The following is a 13,239-nucleotide window of genomic DNA, read 5'->3' on the forward strand; positions in this document are numbered from 1 at the left end:
AACAGCGAAGCCAGTTTAGATCAGAAGTTTCTGAGACCGGCTGACGGTTCGTGACGTCACTCAGCTTTTAACGGGTTAAACCGGAGCTTGCGCAGCAGCTGAGAGGAGGGAGTGAATTAACAGGGGATGAGAGGGGATGATGGCGCCGTTTCCTCGGGCCACTGCTGCTAACGACTCCAACAACACTTAATTAGCCCTCCGTGAGCAGCGCAGGTGCAGGAAGCCGTAATCCTCCCCACGACAGGATGTCGACCAAATAAACACAGGAAGACGAGCGTGCATGTGGAGGTGTCACACCTGCGATCAGAAGTGTCGCTCCGTTGGGAAATAAGAACACATTTCAGATCTTCATGTCTCGCTCCAAAAAGAAATGTTACATCGTTTTAAAATGTCTTAAATTTCATTTAAAACAAATTTTCCTGCTAAAAAGAGTCATTACAAATTCAGTTTTTTTGTGATTCCTTTACAGAAACAATCATGAGTTTCCCACATGTGATCACGTGTGTTGACATGTTTACCACATGTTGTAATACATGGTAACATGGTAGAAATAAGTGAAAATTACAGCATGGAAATGTTCCAAAGCCACGTTTCACATGTGCACAATCACTTTTTCTTTTCTTTTTTTTTTTTGCTCGTGAAATTTATTTGGATTTTCTGTAATACTGTTGTTATTGTTATTTGATTAAAAAAAATTAAAAACTCAGCTACAGTCAGTTTCAGCAAAAAGGGAAATCAAATTATTATTTATTCATTTGTTCACCCACTATATTTTATATATATATATATACTCAATTATATTTTGTTTATCTGGATTGAGGTGACGTCAACTGATCATTTTCTATTTCTAGAAAATATTGTAACGTGAGAAGAACAAAACTAATATGGATGTCAACAAATTGGTGTAAATAATAAGCTTTTGGTTATAAGAGTACAAAATTTAAATTAAATCATGTGCCTTTAAAAAACCTTTAATTTAATCTGTTGAACGCAGCAGAAACCCGGTGAAAAATATCTGGAAGTCAAAATGTTGCGCAAAATGGGTTCCAAATTTAATAAAACAATACAATAAAGTAACTTAAATTAATACATCAAAAACACATTTTATATGAGGATGAATGAACATAATAATGGAGTTAATAAGTTATGATATATCAACACTGATATGTGCGTTTTTTGTGGGGTTTTTTTTACCATTTCAGTGCTGGACTGTTTGTTTTTAGGTTTTGTGAAATGTTTCTTTACCAGTTTGTAATGAGGAAAACGCTTCCTGAGTTACATTAATCACATTTATTTAAGGTTTAATTCTTTTATCTGTTCTCATCGTTGCAACTCGTTGTGGTTTGACCTTTTTGTGCTTGTGTGAAGCGTGTGTGTGTGCGTGTGTGTGTGTGTGTGAGTGTGTGCGTGTGCGTGCGTGTGTGTGTGTGTGTGTGTGTGTGTGTGTGTGTGTGTGTGTGTGTGTGAGCGTGTGCGTGCGTGCGTGTGCGTGCGTGTGTGTGTGTGCAAAATGCAGGAAAAAAATCCTTTTCTCTATTGTTTCTGTGTCGTTTTTTATATCGTGTTCATGTAAATATGATTCTGGGTTTTTCTTGCTGTTTATTTATATTTATCTTCATAGAGTTGATGATTGCATGTTGGATGGAAGCATGTTGTCTCTGAACCGGGCGTCGATCAGCTGTTAGAGCGGTTCAATCAGCTGCAGATGTCGTTGTCGGAAGTGCACGACTTCTTCTTTCTTCTTTCTTTTTTCTTATCCTATAAGCATGACTCGTGTTGACAACACGCTGCACGGCACGCTGCTCTGATGCTTCACGGCTGATGGGTGTCTCACCGTGCAGGTTTTATGTTTGTATGTAAACGTGCGTTAGGAGGCCTTTTTATTTTTTTTGTATGTGTATATTCATGTCCTTCTTTTTTTGTGTGTCGTGCATCGTTCCGTTCGGGTGGCTGTTGTTTCCCCCCCGAACCTTCACCGCCCTCCTTGAATCCTCCCCACCTGCACACAAAAAGCCTTCCTTCCTCTTGCTGTCCGTTTTCCTCCTTTTCCTCTCATCTCCTCTTCCTCTTCCTCTCCTCCTATGTTTGATGAGATACGGTGATTTCTCTTAGGGGAGGCGTCAGTCCATCCTAGTGCAGCCCCGTCTCGCGCCCGTCCCACCCCGAGTAACCAGGTAATAAACCAACCGGCAAAATCTCTCTCACTCTCCATCCATCTACCTGCTGCCACCTGTTCCACCTCTGCTGTTCTCTATGTGCGTCCCTGTCCAACACGCAGCACCATGTTGAACCCACCGCAGGCCGACACACCGGCAGGACGCACCTCACTCTCACATCTGTCCTCTCACAAAGTAAATACATAATTAAAAACCAGGCCTGTCGCAGGATGATCGGACAGAGGTTACCGACGGCAGCGATCACCAAACATTTCAAATATTTAAAGCAGCTCGACAGCAGGAGGTGTTCATCTGTGAACTGTGGAAGCTTTTAATCATGAGGAGTAAACAATGCTGATCACGTTGCGCCCCGTGAGGACACCTGATGTCTGCTGCTTCACCGAGTCACCTCCCGAGTGGTCGCAGTTAAAGCTGGTTGTGTCTTGAGGAGAATTCTGCTTCGTGGTTCCTACATTTGACCTCCTTTAGTTCAGGAGTGATTCGCGGCTCACAGTTGGATCGGCATTAAACTAAAGTTAACTACGACTCCCAAGATGCATTTTTGGCAGAAAAACTTCCAGTCAGATGATTTCTGTGCTGAATCTAGAAATTTTGAGGAAACTGAAAAAGCTATTGTTTTTTGGTGGGTTTTTTTTTAGATTGAGGGTCAGAATTCACAAATTCACTTGAAAAATGTTCAGATTTGCTCCTCTGTTTGGCTCATTTTACACTGCAAGGCTGCGATGCCAGGCTCATGGGCACTGCAGTATTTAGACACGTCCACTGGGCCAATTTTACAGGAAAAAAGTTATTAACTGCAGGTCAAACATACGACTTATACTGTATGTTAATCTATATAACATGCAGAACAAAGCTATTAATTAGGTCTTAAATGGGGGGGGGGGGGGGGGACAGAGTGCAGAAAACCAGATTCTGGGATTCCTCTTCTGTATTATATAAAAGAAATCATTATATGAACCTTGATTCATAGATTACAAAACAAACAGGTTAGAAAAAGTGCTGGTTTGCTAATTTAAACAATGTTTTCCAAAGAGAGAGCTTCACAGAAATGTGGAGTCGGCTGTATTTCTTCATTCGCTTTATTTGCCACCGAGCTTCTTTAACTGTAACTTTCTCTTTTCTAAAGTTTTTTTCTCAAAAGGAAGAGGAAGTAACGAGGCTAAATAATGTTGAAGTAACAAAAGGAAAAGTATGGGGGGTTGTAAAAGTTCTTTCCTATTTGTCATGAACTCTGTGACTCTTTTCATTGAGTAAACTGTTGAAATGCAGAGAAATACAAACTGATTAATGACACCATTGATTTTCACGCTCCTCCGTTTCCAGATGTTGGCATTTGAAAAGAATTCTGCTTTCCATCACATTCAGCGGTCACCTCATTATTTTAGCCTTCAGCTTCGAATACACCAAAGAAAATCCTTAAAAAAAATGTATTAAACACTGTTACTGTAACATGAATGCTGATTACAAACAGGATCACATTTTTTCTAACTTTATTTTCTATTGGTGGAAAGTCAGGAATTAAAAAAATTGAAGATATTTTTAATCACTTTTGAATGCAAAATTGTCCAAAAAAAGAGAAAAGAAAATACAAATTAAAAGATAAATCAAGTGCTTGGTAATTCCATAGACTTTATCTTAGAGTAGTTTGTGAGAAATTAGACGTTAAATGTCAATATTATTGGACGTATTTGCAGCAACCTTGAAAACATTCTTACTGATGAAAGTCGCTGAACTATTTGTGTTGAATCTCTTTGAATGTGCCTCCGATACTGCACATCTCTTTTTACCGCCATGCTTTCCTTAAATGCATCAGCGCACATCTCCATTCAGACTTTTTCATCCCTCCCGGCACGCCCTCTGAAAAAAAGAAAAAAAAAAAAAAAGACAACAGGAATTATGTGAAATCTCCGTATCTGACCCAATCCTTCCCCGAAGAACACTGATTACTGTGCACATGGTTTTTTTTTGGTGTTTTTGTTTTTTTCCAGTGAGTCTGTGTTTCTGATGTTTTTACGTGTTTGTGTTTGGCACACCGGGCATATTTATTTGGTTGAATGGTGGCCAGTTTGTTGTTCTCGTTGTTGTTGTTGTTGTGCGTCTGATGATGTGTGACATGCTGTTTGTTTGTTGGTTGTTTTTTTGTTTTCAATTTTGCGTCAAATTTAGCGCTCTTCACCTGCGAGCTATAGTCAGCGGTTGCTTTTAGTTTTCTTTAACGCTGTTAAGGCTTCCAGCAGGTTTTTTTTTTTCTATTTCAAACATGGAGGTAAGAAAGATTTGTTTTTTTAAAGTTTGTTTTTTTAGACATCCACGATTGGAGATTGGAGGAGATGGGTAAGAGTTTTGTGTGTATATACGATATATATATATATATATTTATATATATATTCTTCCCTGCATCATTTATTTACTCGACACCGAACATTTCAGTACTCCACTAAGTGTTTTGTGTTTCTGTCTCCAAATACTGCAACTTTCATTAGCACAAAAAAACTAAAAACCCACTTACAACCAAGCTGTAATTGAATGCACTGAGTAATCAAACACTTCAGCCCCAACAAAGAGTGAAGCGAGCTCGGTAAGTTTAAGAAAACAACAAACAAAAAAAGAAAAGGATGTCAGTCAACATTTTGCCATGTCTTTGTTCAGCTGCTTGACTTCCTGAGTTTAATGGACATGTGTATTGGTCTACACATGGATATTAAACACCACTGTTGGTTGTGCTTTGAGAGGAATTAAAACAAGTTGTCATTGGAGTCATGTTACTGGCATCCTGAACGCTGTTCGCAGAGCACCAAGTTAGCGTCCGAGAAGTGGTTTTTTTTTTGTTGTTGTTGTTGTTGGTTTTTTTTTTTCATTCATTTTGGTTCTGATTGAGAAGAGAAAAAAAGGCCTGCTAATTCACATCACAATTTTGGGGTAATTTCTTTTTTTTTTTTTTTTGGTGTCTTTCTTCTGAAATGGAAACACAGTGGACACACCCATCAGATACACTGATAATTTGCTTTTGATCCATTTTTTTTTTTTTTGGGGATGCAGACCAAACTATCTCTCCTCCTTCCTGTCTTCTCCCCCCCTCTACAGCGCCTTCATCCCATTCATATTACACTTACTTCATACTTCCTGTATTGTAGGTATTTAATGTCACACGTGCACATTTTTTTTTTCTCCTTTGTTTCAATGAGGAGCAAACCTGAGTATAATTACTGCACATGTTCTCCAGCTCTTCTACTGGAGTTTACAGTCTCGGTGCGTCTCTGTAATTACGTCTAGACACCGCCCATGCACGGCGAAGCAAGTGCAATTATTTTCCGAGAGGTTTCTACTCAGGTCTGATGGTGAAACCGTCCAACTTCCAGCTTTTCAAAACGCTTCTACATTCAAAATCGTCTCGGCGACATGGAGCACCGTTATGAATAGAGTCCTCATAGATTGTCTATTGGCACAATAACCCCATTGTTTTTTTCTCTTCCCACTGCTCCTTACACAGACGTCAGGGAACGAGACGGCCGACTTTAAACTCATAATGAAACTCAGTAGTGCATTGCTGTTTCTTTGTGTAAGTAAAAAAGAAAAAAAAATGGCAGAACCAAACTTTTAATTGCCAATCAAAAGCTCCAACCCAAGATGCACCGCCATGGAGCCGCTCATTAATCGGCGATCGACGGCTTTGGGTTGGACGTTTAATTTTTTGGTTGGACGAGCGGTTTGGATTCCACGCCGGCCTGCAGGCGCTGACTTTCTATGTTTACTTTGCATGTTTTTAAAGTAACACGTTAAAAGTGCTGTTAAGATGTGTTTTAAAAAAACGTAATCATAGAGTTCTTCTTTTAGTCTTTAAGATAGTTAAAGCACGCACTTTTATTTTGAAATTTAGTCGTTATTTCTGACGTGATTTGAATAAGAATGACTCACTTCCTGACTTTGCCCCTTTGCCCCCCCCTCCCCAAACACAAACACACACCCCCCCCCTCGCTATCGGAGGAGGATGAGGATCCTTTTGACCGTCAGGAGTTTTAATTCCCCTTCATCTCCTGTCCTCCCCCCGACCCCCCGTTGTGCCCTTTTTTATTTCCTGTGCTCCCATTTCTATTGGTGTGACATCACGCATCAACCTCGTAACTCTCTGTTTCTGTCTCTCCTCCTGTCTGTGTTGTTCTTCCAATCCCTCCTCACACCTCTTTTTTGTTTTTTTTTTTCATTTTTCTACCTCCTCCTCCATTGTTTGTCTTTTTACACATTCTTTTTCTATTTTTCAATGTTGATGTTTTCCGATCAATCGCATCCTTTTTCTGGTGATGTTTTTTTGTTTTCCCGTCCCACGCTCTCCTCACACCTCGCCAAACACATGATTTTTTTTTTATTTTTATTTCCTCTACATGTCATGTTATCTGCCTTGATTGGACGCCTCCTCGCATCCCTCCCATCGCTCATTGAACGGCCTCTCTCCCTACGACCATCTCCCTCTGCTCCCACTCCTCTTTCCCCCTCCCCCTTCCCTTCCCCCCTCCTCCCCCCCTCTCTCTATCTCGCTAGGAGGACCAGCTTTCCTCCCTGGGTTCAGCAGACCCCGGTGTGAAACATGAAGGTGGAGGGGGAGGAGGAGAAGGACAAGGAGGAGGAGGAGGAGGAGGAGGAGGAGGAGGAGGAGGAGGAGGAGCGGTAACCAACGATCAAGGCCTCAGAGTCTCTTCCTCCGACAGCTCACCCCACAATGGAGTCCTCCCCCAAACCGCACACCCTCCCTCTCTGCCCGCTCCTCATCAGCATCCTAGTCAGAACGGAGAGCTCCGTGGCAACCAAACATCCTCCCCCATGACAACAACCTCACAGGCAACCGGAACCACGGCAACAGCAACTACAGGCATAGCAGAGGAAGGGGGAGTAGGTCAAACACAACACTGATCCAAATCAGAGAGAGACGCCACGAAAAGGAAAAAAAATAAAAATAAACACACTGCCTCTCCCCCCGCCCCCCACCCCACCTCCCACCCACCCCTCCACCCAAACCTGTCCTTTTTTTTTTTTTTTTTTTTATGTTTATTTATTTATTTTGTTCTATTTCGCAACACAGCTCTTCAAAAACAAACAACAAGATCCTTATCGCCCGGGCAAGAGAGAGAAGAAAACTTGAAGTAGTGATCACGCGGCTACCGTTCAGCGCATCGCACACTCACACCACACAAAAGGGCTCTTCAACGGACAACTTGTTCTCACGCGGAGCCTCAGACGGTATCGCTCTTGCAGGACAAGATAACGATTCCTTTATCAGCATCCGCCGCTCTCGTCTTTGACTCCGAAAAAAATCCACGCAAGGATTTTTTTTTTTTAAAGCGCTATCGAATGTCTTGCAATTCTCGCCCAAAGACGTCATAGTAGCCATTAGCGGAGAAGTGCTACACGCTAGCTGGTAGACACCTTAACCCCCCCTTCGCCCCCCCTCACCCCTTCCTAACCCCCCCCCCCCCCGCCCGCCCCCCCCCCCCAACCCCCTTTTGACTCCCATGGATGTAGATGCAGTAAATATCCCGAACACGCCAGGCTGCAGGTAGTTTAGAGGACCCGGCGACGTGGTCTGGCTTTCTTAGTGCCTTTGAGTGATTTTCAACAGGGTTTTCAACTCTAGAGACGAGTTAGCTTCGAGAGAAACGCTACATGGGCTTAAAAAAACAAACAAAAACAAAAAAAAACAGATTCAAAGACACACGTTAGAGGTTTTGGGAGACATTTTTTTGAGAATCTTTTTTTTTTATTATTATTATTATTATTGTTTGTCCTTTTTTTTTCAAATCTAAGGGACTTCTTGTTGTTGTTGCTGTTGTTGTTGTTTTTTTGGACTGAGCTCGTGCAATTTTTCTCTTCTCAATCTCAGAACCGATATGTGATAAATTGGTGCTAAACAGAAAACAAACAAACAAATGGTGCCATTTTTTTCTCCAAGTCAACTGTGTGTGTCTGCCATCGCACTGCCTCTCGCCATGACTCACTCACTGTCTGTTCTCTCCTGCTAATGTGTCTCTGACAGGACGTTTGTTGGTTTTGTTGGTGTCTGTCTTTGTTCTTTGTGCATCTCGTTGTGTCCTTGTGTCTGATGGGGTCGTCGGGGCTTCCGTGTCTGTTTTATATTTTATTATTTATTTCTCTTTAGAAGTGCACTCCTCCAATCTCTGGGTTTATTCACAGTTAAGAAAAAAAGCAGCTAACGCACAGGTTACTTCAAATCAAACCTCCAAAGAATTATAAGAAATTCTCTTCGAATGAAATGAATGAATGAAGTTATTTCAAGTGTTTTTGGTTTTTAATTAAAAAAGTGTTGGTCTATTTTTAATCATTTTTCTCTTAAGATTTTCACCAAAAACTGTTTTTAAATTCAAATAAATACCAATGACCGGTTAGTAATTGTCCCCCTTATGTTTTTACTTTATGTTTTTTTTACAGTTAAAACTACCACTGGAACATAACAGAAGTCATTTGGTTCCATTTTAAACACCATTTTGAGTATTTAGGTTTGGTTTGCTTACCATTAAGTGCCTGGGATTAAATATATTGAGTATCCTTTGGCCAAATGCACTTTATAAAGTCTCGCTTAAGACAATAAGAACATATTTTATCGTTGAAAACTCATTCATTTGTTTGAGTTGTTTGCATAATTTGAAAATTTCTCCAAGAAACCCTCCCCAAAAAAGATTTAATTTCCAGTATATGTTTGAAATTTTGTTGCCTGTTTTTGTTGTTGAGAGAAAGTCTTCTGTTTCTTGTGTGTCAAGTGCTTTAAAAAAAAACAAAAAAAACACAAGTCTTTGAAAATGTGTGTAACGTGTACCCATAATCCTTCATTCTGTGTACGAACTGTCTGCTGTTAAGGTTTGTCTGGATGTGAACTTTGTTGTCGTCTTTTTTTTTTCGTAGCCTCACGCTCCGGCGTCGCTCTGCAGAAACAACTCGGCTTGTTTAAACTGTGCAGGTTGAAACCGAGAGGAGTTTTCGAAGAGCCAACTCTGTGTCATCGCTTAAATTTTGCAGGGTCAAAGGTCGCAACGGCCCAGTCGTAGATCAGCTCAGACGAGACTCATTGATTCCAGTGAATGTCGAAAACCACCAAATGTTAATAATTGCTGGCAGTCTTAACGCAGGGAAAGATCGTCTCTCTCCAGACGTCACGTAGGGCTACTTCCTTTTTGTGAAACTTAACTTGTGTGATGAATGTTGGATTTCGAAAGCGGGGCTGATGTGAGATGATCCGTGATTGACAGATTAACATTGCTGTGAAAAAAATACCTCAGTGACTCAGGTAAACAAAGCCGTTGCCTCAGAGCTGAAACTACAGAAAAACTAAAAGACTCAGTCGATAGCTATGCTTCGATAGCTCCTGATCAAGCACCCTCCCCCCACTCCTCCCCCGTTTCTTCTCTCTCTCTGTCTCCCTGTCCCCCCCCCTTCCCTCCCCTCCCCTGTAGCCACTCTCAAAGCTTCATGGAGGACAATGTGGGACCTAATTGGCTGATGCACCATCGGCAGTCCACGGGGTGGCATAGCCAAATGTCCAGAGCCCTCTCTCGTGACGCGATTGGCTGACAAAGGGAGAACTTGGGCTGTTGGTCCGACTCTCTTGGCTCAAAGGACGGTGCAGAGCCCCAGCGGACCATGTAAGGAAAAGCTGGGGTTGTGTTTTTTGTTGTTTTTTTTCCAACTTTACTTGGGGCCCTCTCTCTCTGATTTGATAAATGAAAAGCAATTTTTTTTTTTTTTTTTTTTGGACGCCTCGTTTGTTGAACTTCACTTCTTTAACACAAAAAACTAAAAAATAGGCGGGCTGGACATATATTGGCTTTTTTTTTTGTGGTTATAGCCTGCCGAGCCTGCAGAGAACAGCTATGCAGTCTGATCAATCAGCAGAACGGAGGAACACAAAGGCCAAGGAAGGCACGACGCTCACAAACCGAGAGAGAGAGAGGTGTGGCCGAGACGTTATTTCAAAGGTGCTCGACTTCTCTTCAAACTTCAGTCAAAGCTGATTTTACTTTCAAAAGCATTTATTTCCCTCTCTCCCTCTTTCTCTATCTCTCTTGTAGTCTTTTCAAATTACCCTTTTGATTCCTCTCCATCGACTCTTTTCTTCATCTTAGGCTCCTTCAAAGCCTTATTTAACCACTTCGCTCTCACTCGATCTCTTTCTCTAGTTTTTTTTTTTTCGCTCTTCCGTTTCGAATCTCGTTTAGACTTTTGATTTGAAAAGGAAACTAATAATATGCACAGCCTAATTCAAAAAAAAAAAAAGAAGAAGAGAGAAACTGCTTCAGTGAAGAACTTTGAGAAAACCGGACAGAATGTTTATTATTTATATTTCTATGAGGACACTTGCTTATTCTTACGATATAGTATTTAAAAAAAAAAAAGACCTCTTCATCAGAAATCTTCCGGAGCAGATGTTTATTTCTTGATATAGATAGACGCCTCTATCTAATGGAAGTTCATGAGTAAAATCCATTTTATATGAACCGAGTTTTTCTTACCGAGACAATCTTGGCGCAGTAAAAAGCGTTGCCCCCCACCCCCATCCCCCCGCCCCCTGCTGGACTGTGACGAAACAAAAAAAAAGGGACAAACTTGGGCGGTTTTACCTACTTCCCCTTTACCAGAGTTTTGCACGTTGCTGTGACCTGATCCCTCCTTCCTCTTTTAACCGTTCAAAAGCAACAACAACAAACAACAACAACAAAAAAACAGAAAAAGTGATGTTTTTCCTCATCCGACGGTCGCCATGGAGCTCTCCATTTATACGGACGATGTGAACTGTCGTTGGACAAGGACATTTTGTGTTTGTTTTTTTTGTACGCCACTTCGACTATCTGTCTGTAGTTTTAACCGAGCAGAGGATGAACTCTTTTGGTTTCAGTGCGGGTTTTCTGCAGTCACATTTTGCCGTAAACAAACAAACAAACAAACAAACAAACAAACAAACTCCCCTCCCCCCCCGTTTATTTGTACGGACAGACTCCGCTGACGCCAAACTGAGTTACAATCCCTGCTGTATATTTTCCAGGACAGAGAGAGACATGTTAGAGGTCCCGCTAAAATAAAAAATAAAAATTTAAAAACGAGTGAATGTGTTTGTATATAAGTGTGTGTACTGGCTAAATCTTTGTGTATATACTGGATACATGTGTATATATGGTATGTCTATGTGTATATACGGTTCGTTTGTACATGCAGAGTGTACAGTTATTTTTTCCTCTAATGTTTCTCTCTCTTTCTATGAATAGGATCTTTCTCAAGTTACCAATACCGAGGCATGGAGAGGTTTTTACATGTACTGACAGCTATCGGAGGCACTTTGCGTGCGCAGACTCCGCGTCTGTCACTTATTCTCGAAGCTCTCGATACGAACAAGCAACTTACGTAATCTTAAAAAGCTTGCACTCATTTTCTTGACCAACTGAAAAAGCTTTTTTTCTAAGTAGATTTGGGTGACCAAGCAATGTTTGTACATATATAGACTAAGACAATTTCTTTTTTTTTTGTTTTGTTTCCAGAAACCTCCATTTTGAATTTCTTTTAAAAAAAATATATAAAAAAATTCTCGACCTGCTTTTGAATTTTTGCTTATCTGACTTTCACTTTAGGTTCCTATGGTTGTATGTTTGCAGCGGTTGTCATTCAGAGTTATATATTTATTCCGACAACCCGTAGATATTTCTTGAAAATTTGTTCCCCAAATTCTGCCTCTCGTGGAAGCCATCTGACCTTTTTTTTGGTTTTTATTCTCCCGCGGTCAAACCGGCGAATCCTTCCATGAAAGTATACCGTCATTACTTAACACTGCTTGTTTTTGTACAGGTCCTTACTAAATGAGTGTGCCTCCCCCCACCCCTCTTATACTCTTACTAACCTTAGCTCCATTACCTCCGCTGGTCTAACATCTCCATAACCACCCTTGACAAGCCATAGCCCCGCCCCCTTACCTCCACCTCCCCCCCAAAGCTCCTCTATTGTTGTTTTGACAGGACAGACATTTGGGGATTTTGTGTATATTAATGGAAGAGTGGTGTTGAAGAGTGTATTGCAGTTGTATATGGATTTGTTATGAATGTGGATATTCTGAATTATTATTGTAATAATGATAATAATTATTGCCACTTTGATTTTGTTGATGCGGTTGATGAAGATGCCATTGTTTCCTTTTTCGTTTTCTTTTTCTCTCTTTTTGTATTGTTTTTTTCTTTTTTTTTTTGGAATACACCGGAATTTATATTTTTCGGGTGGGTGAATCTGGAGATAGAAATACGTAAATAAATTAATAAATAAACAAATAATTAAATTCTTAACTTTGTGTGAAAACCTGTGATTTCTTTCTTAGTGTGCAAACTCCAGCTGCTTTAAAAACACCTGAAGGATGCTATGCCCCGCCCACCTTTGCCGGAAACCTGACTGCACTCCAGGCCTGTCAATCAAACAGACACGCCCCCAAACCAAAAGATGCAAATAAGGGTGGATGGAGCTTCTTTGTCTGAAAAATGAGTCCGATTCTGAAGTGCCTTCAGCTGCAATACCAGCGAGTGCCACTAGAGGTCGGCTCCAAAAAGCCTCCGGCTCCATAGACTCCCATTCAACTTCTCTCATCAAATACAAAGTCAATACATTTTTTTACACAACTTATTTCAATGTTGTTAGCTAAAGTCACTCCATTTTATTAGTTTTCTTTAAATATTTTGTTAAAAATCACATAAAACAAAAAAGGAAGTTTAAAATTCCCACATTTGAGAAGTGGGTACAGCCAAACTGCTCTTAACAAAAATTGATGTCAAGTTGATGAACTAATCGATTAATAATTACTTATTTGTTGACTATGTCAGTACATGCATCGTGGCCTGTAAAGAAACTAAACAGATTAATTTATATAAACAAATGTATCAAACTTTGGTAATTTATCCGCTTTGATAATTAAGCTTTCGTACAATATAAATTTAACATAAAGTACAGTGAGTAATTTATTTCAAAGTTTTTCCACATAAAAGCTCATCCACTCCTGCGTCTCCTCACCTTTAAGTATTTTCACTCTGAG

The 13,239-nt window shown here is 40.5% G+C and overlaps 1 protein-coding gene across 1 annotated transcript in view; it reads left to right on the forward strand.

Annotated features, from left to right (window-relative positions):
* The window catches only part of syngap1b (synaptic Ras GTPase activating protein 1b), a 126,284-nt gene extending 118,646 nt beyond the window's left edge, over positions 1-7,638 (forward strand). Inside the window, 1 exon segment of the mRNA XM_069175353.1 lies at positions 6,714-7,638. Within this exon segment, the coding sequence (XP_069031454.1) occupies positions 6,714-7,082 (369 nt within the window). The 3' untranslated portion in view covers positions 7,083-7,638.
* Positions 7,639-13,239: the final 5,601 nt, after the last annotated feature.

This window comes from Embiotoca jacksoni, unplaced genomic scaffold (genome assembly GCF_022577435.1).
Source record: "Embiotoca jacksoni isolate LCO1_2020_lvr unplaced genomic scaffold, fEmbJac1.0.p SCAF_66, whole genome shotgun sequence".
NCBI classification, from domain to species: Eukaryota; Metazoa; Chordata; class Actinopteri; family Embiotocidae; genus Embiotoca; species Embiotoca jacksoni.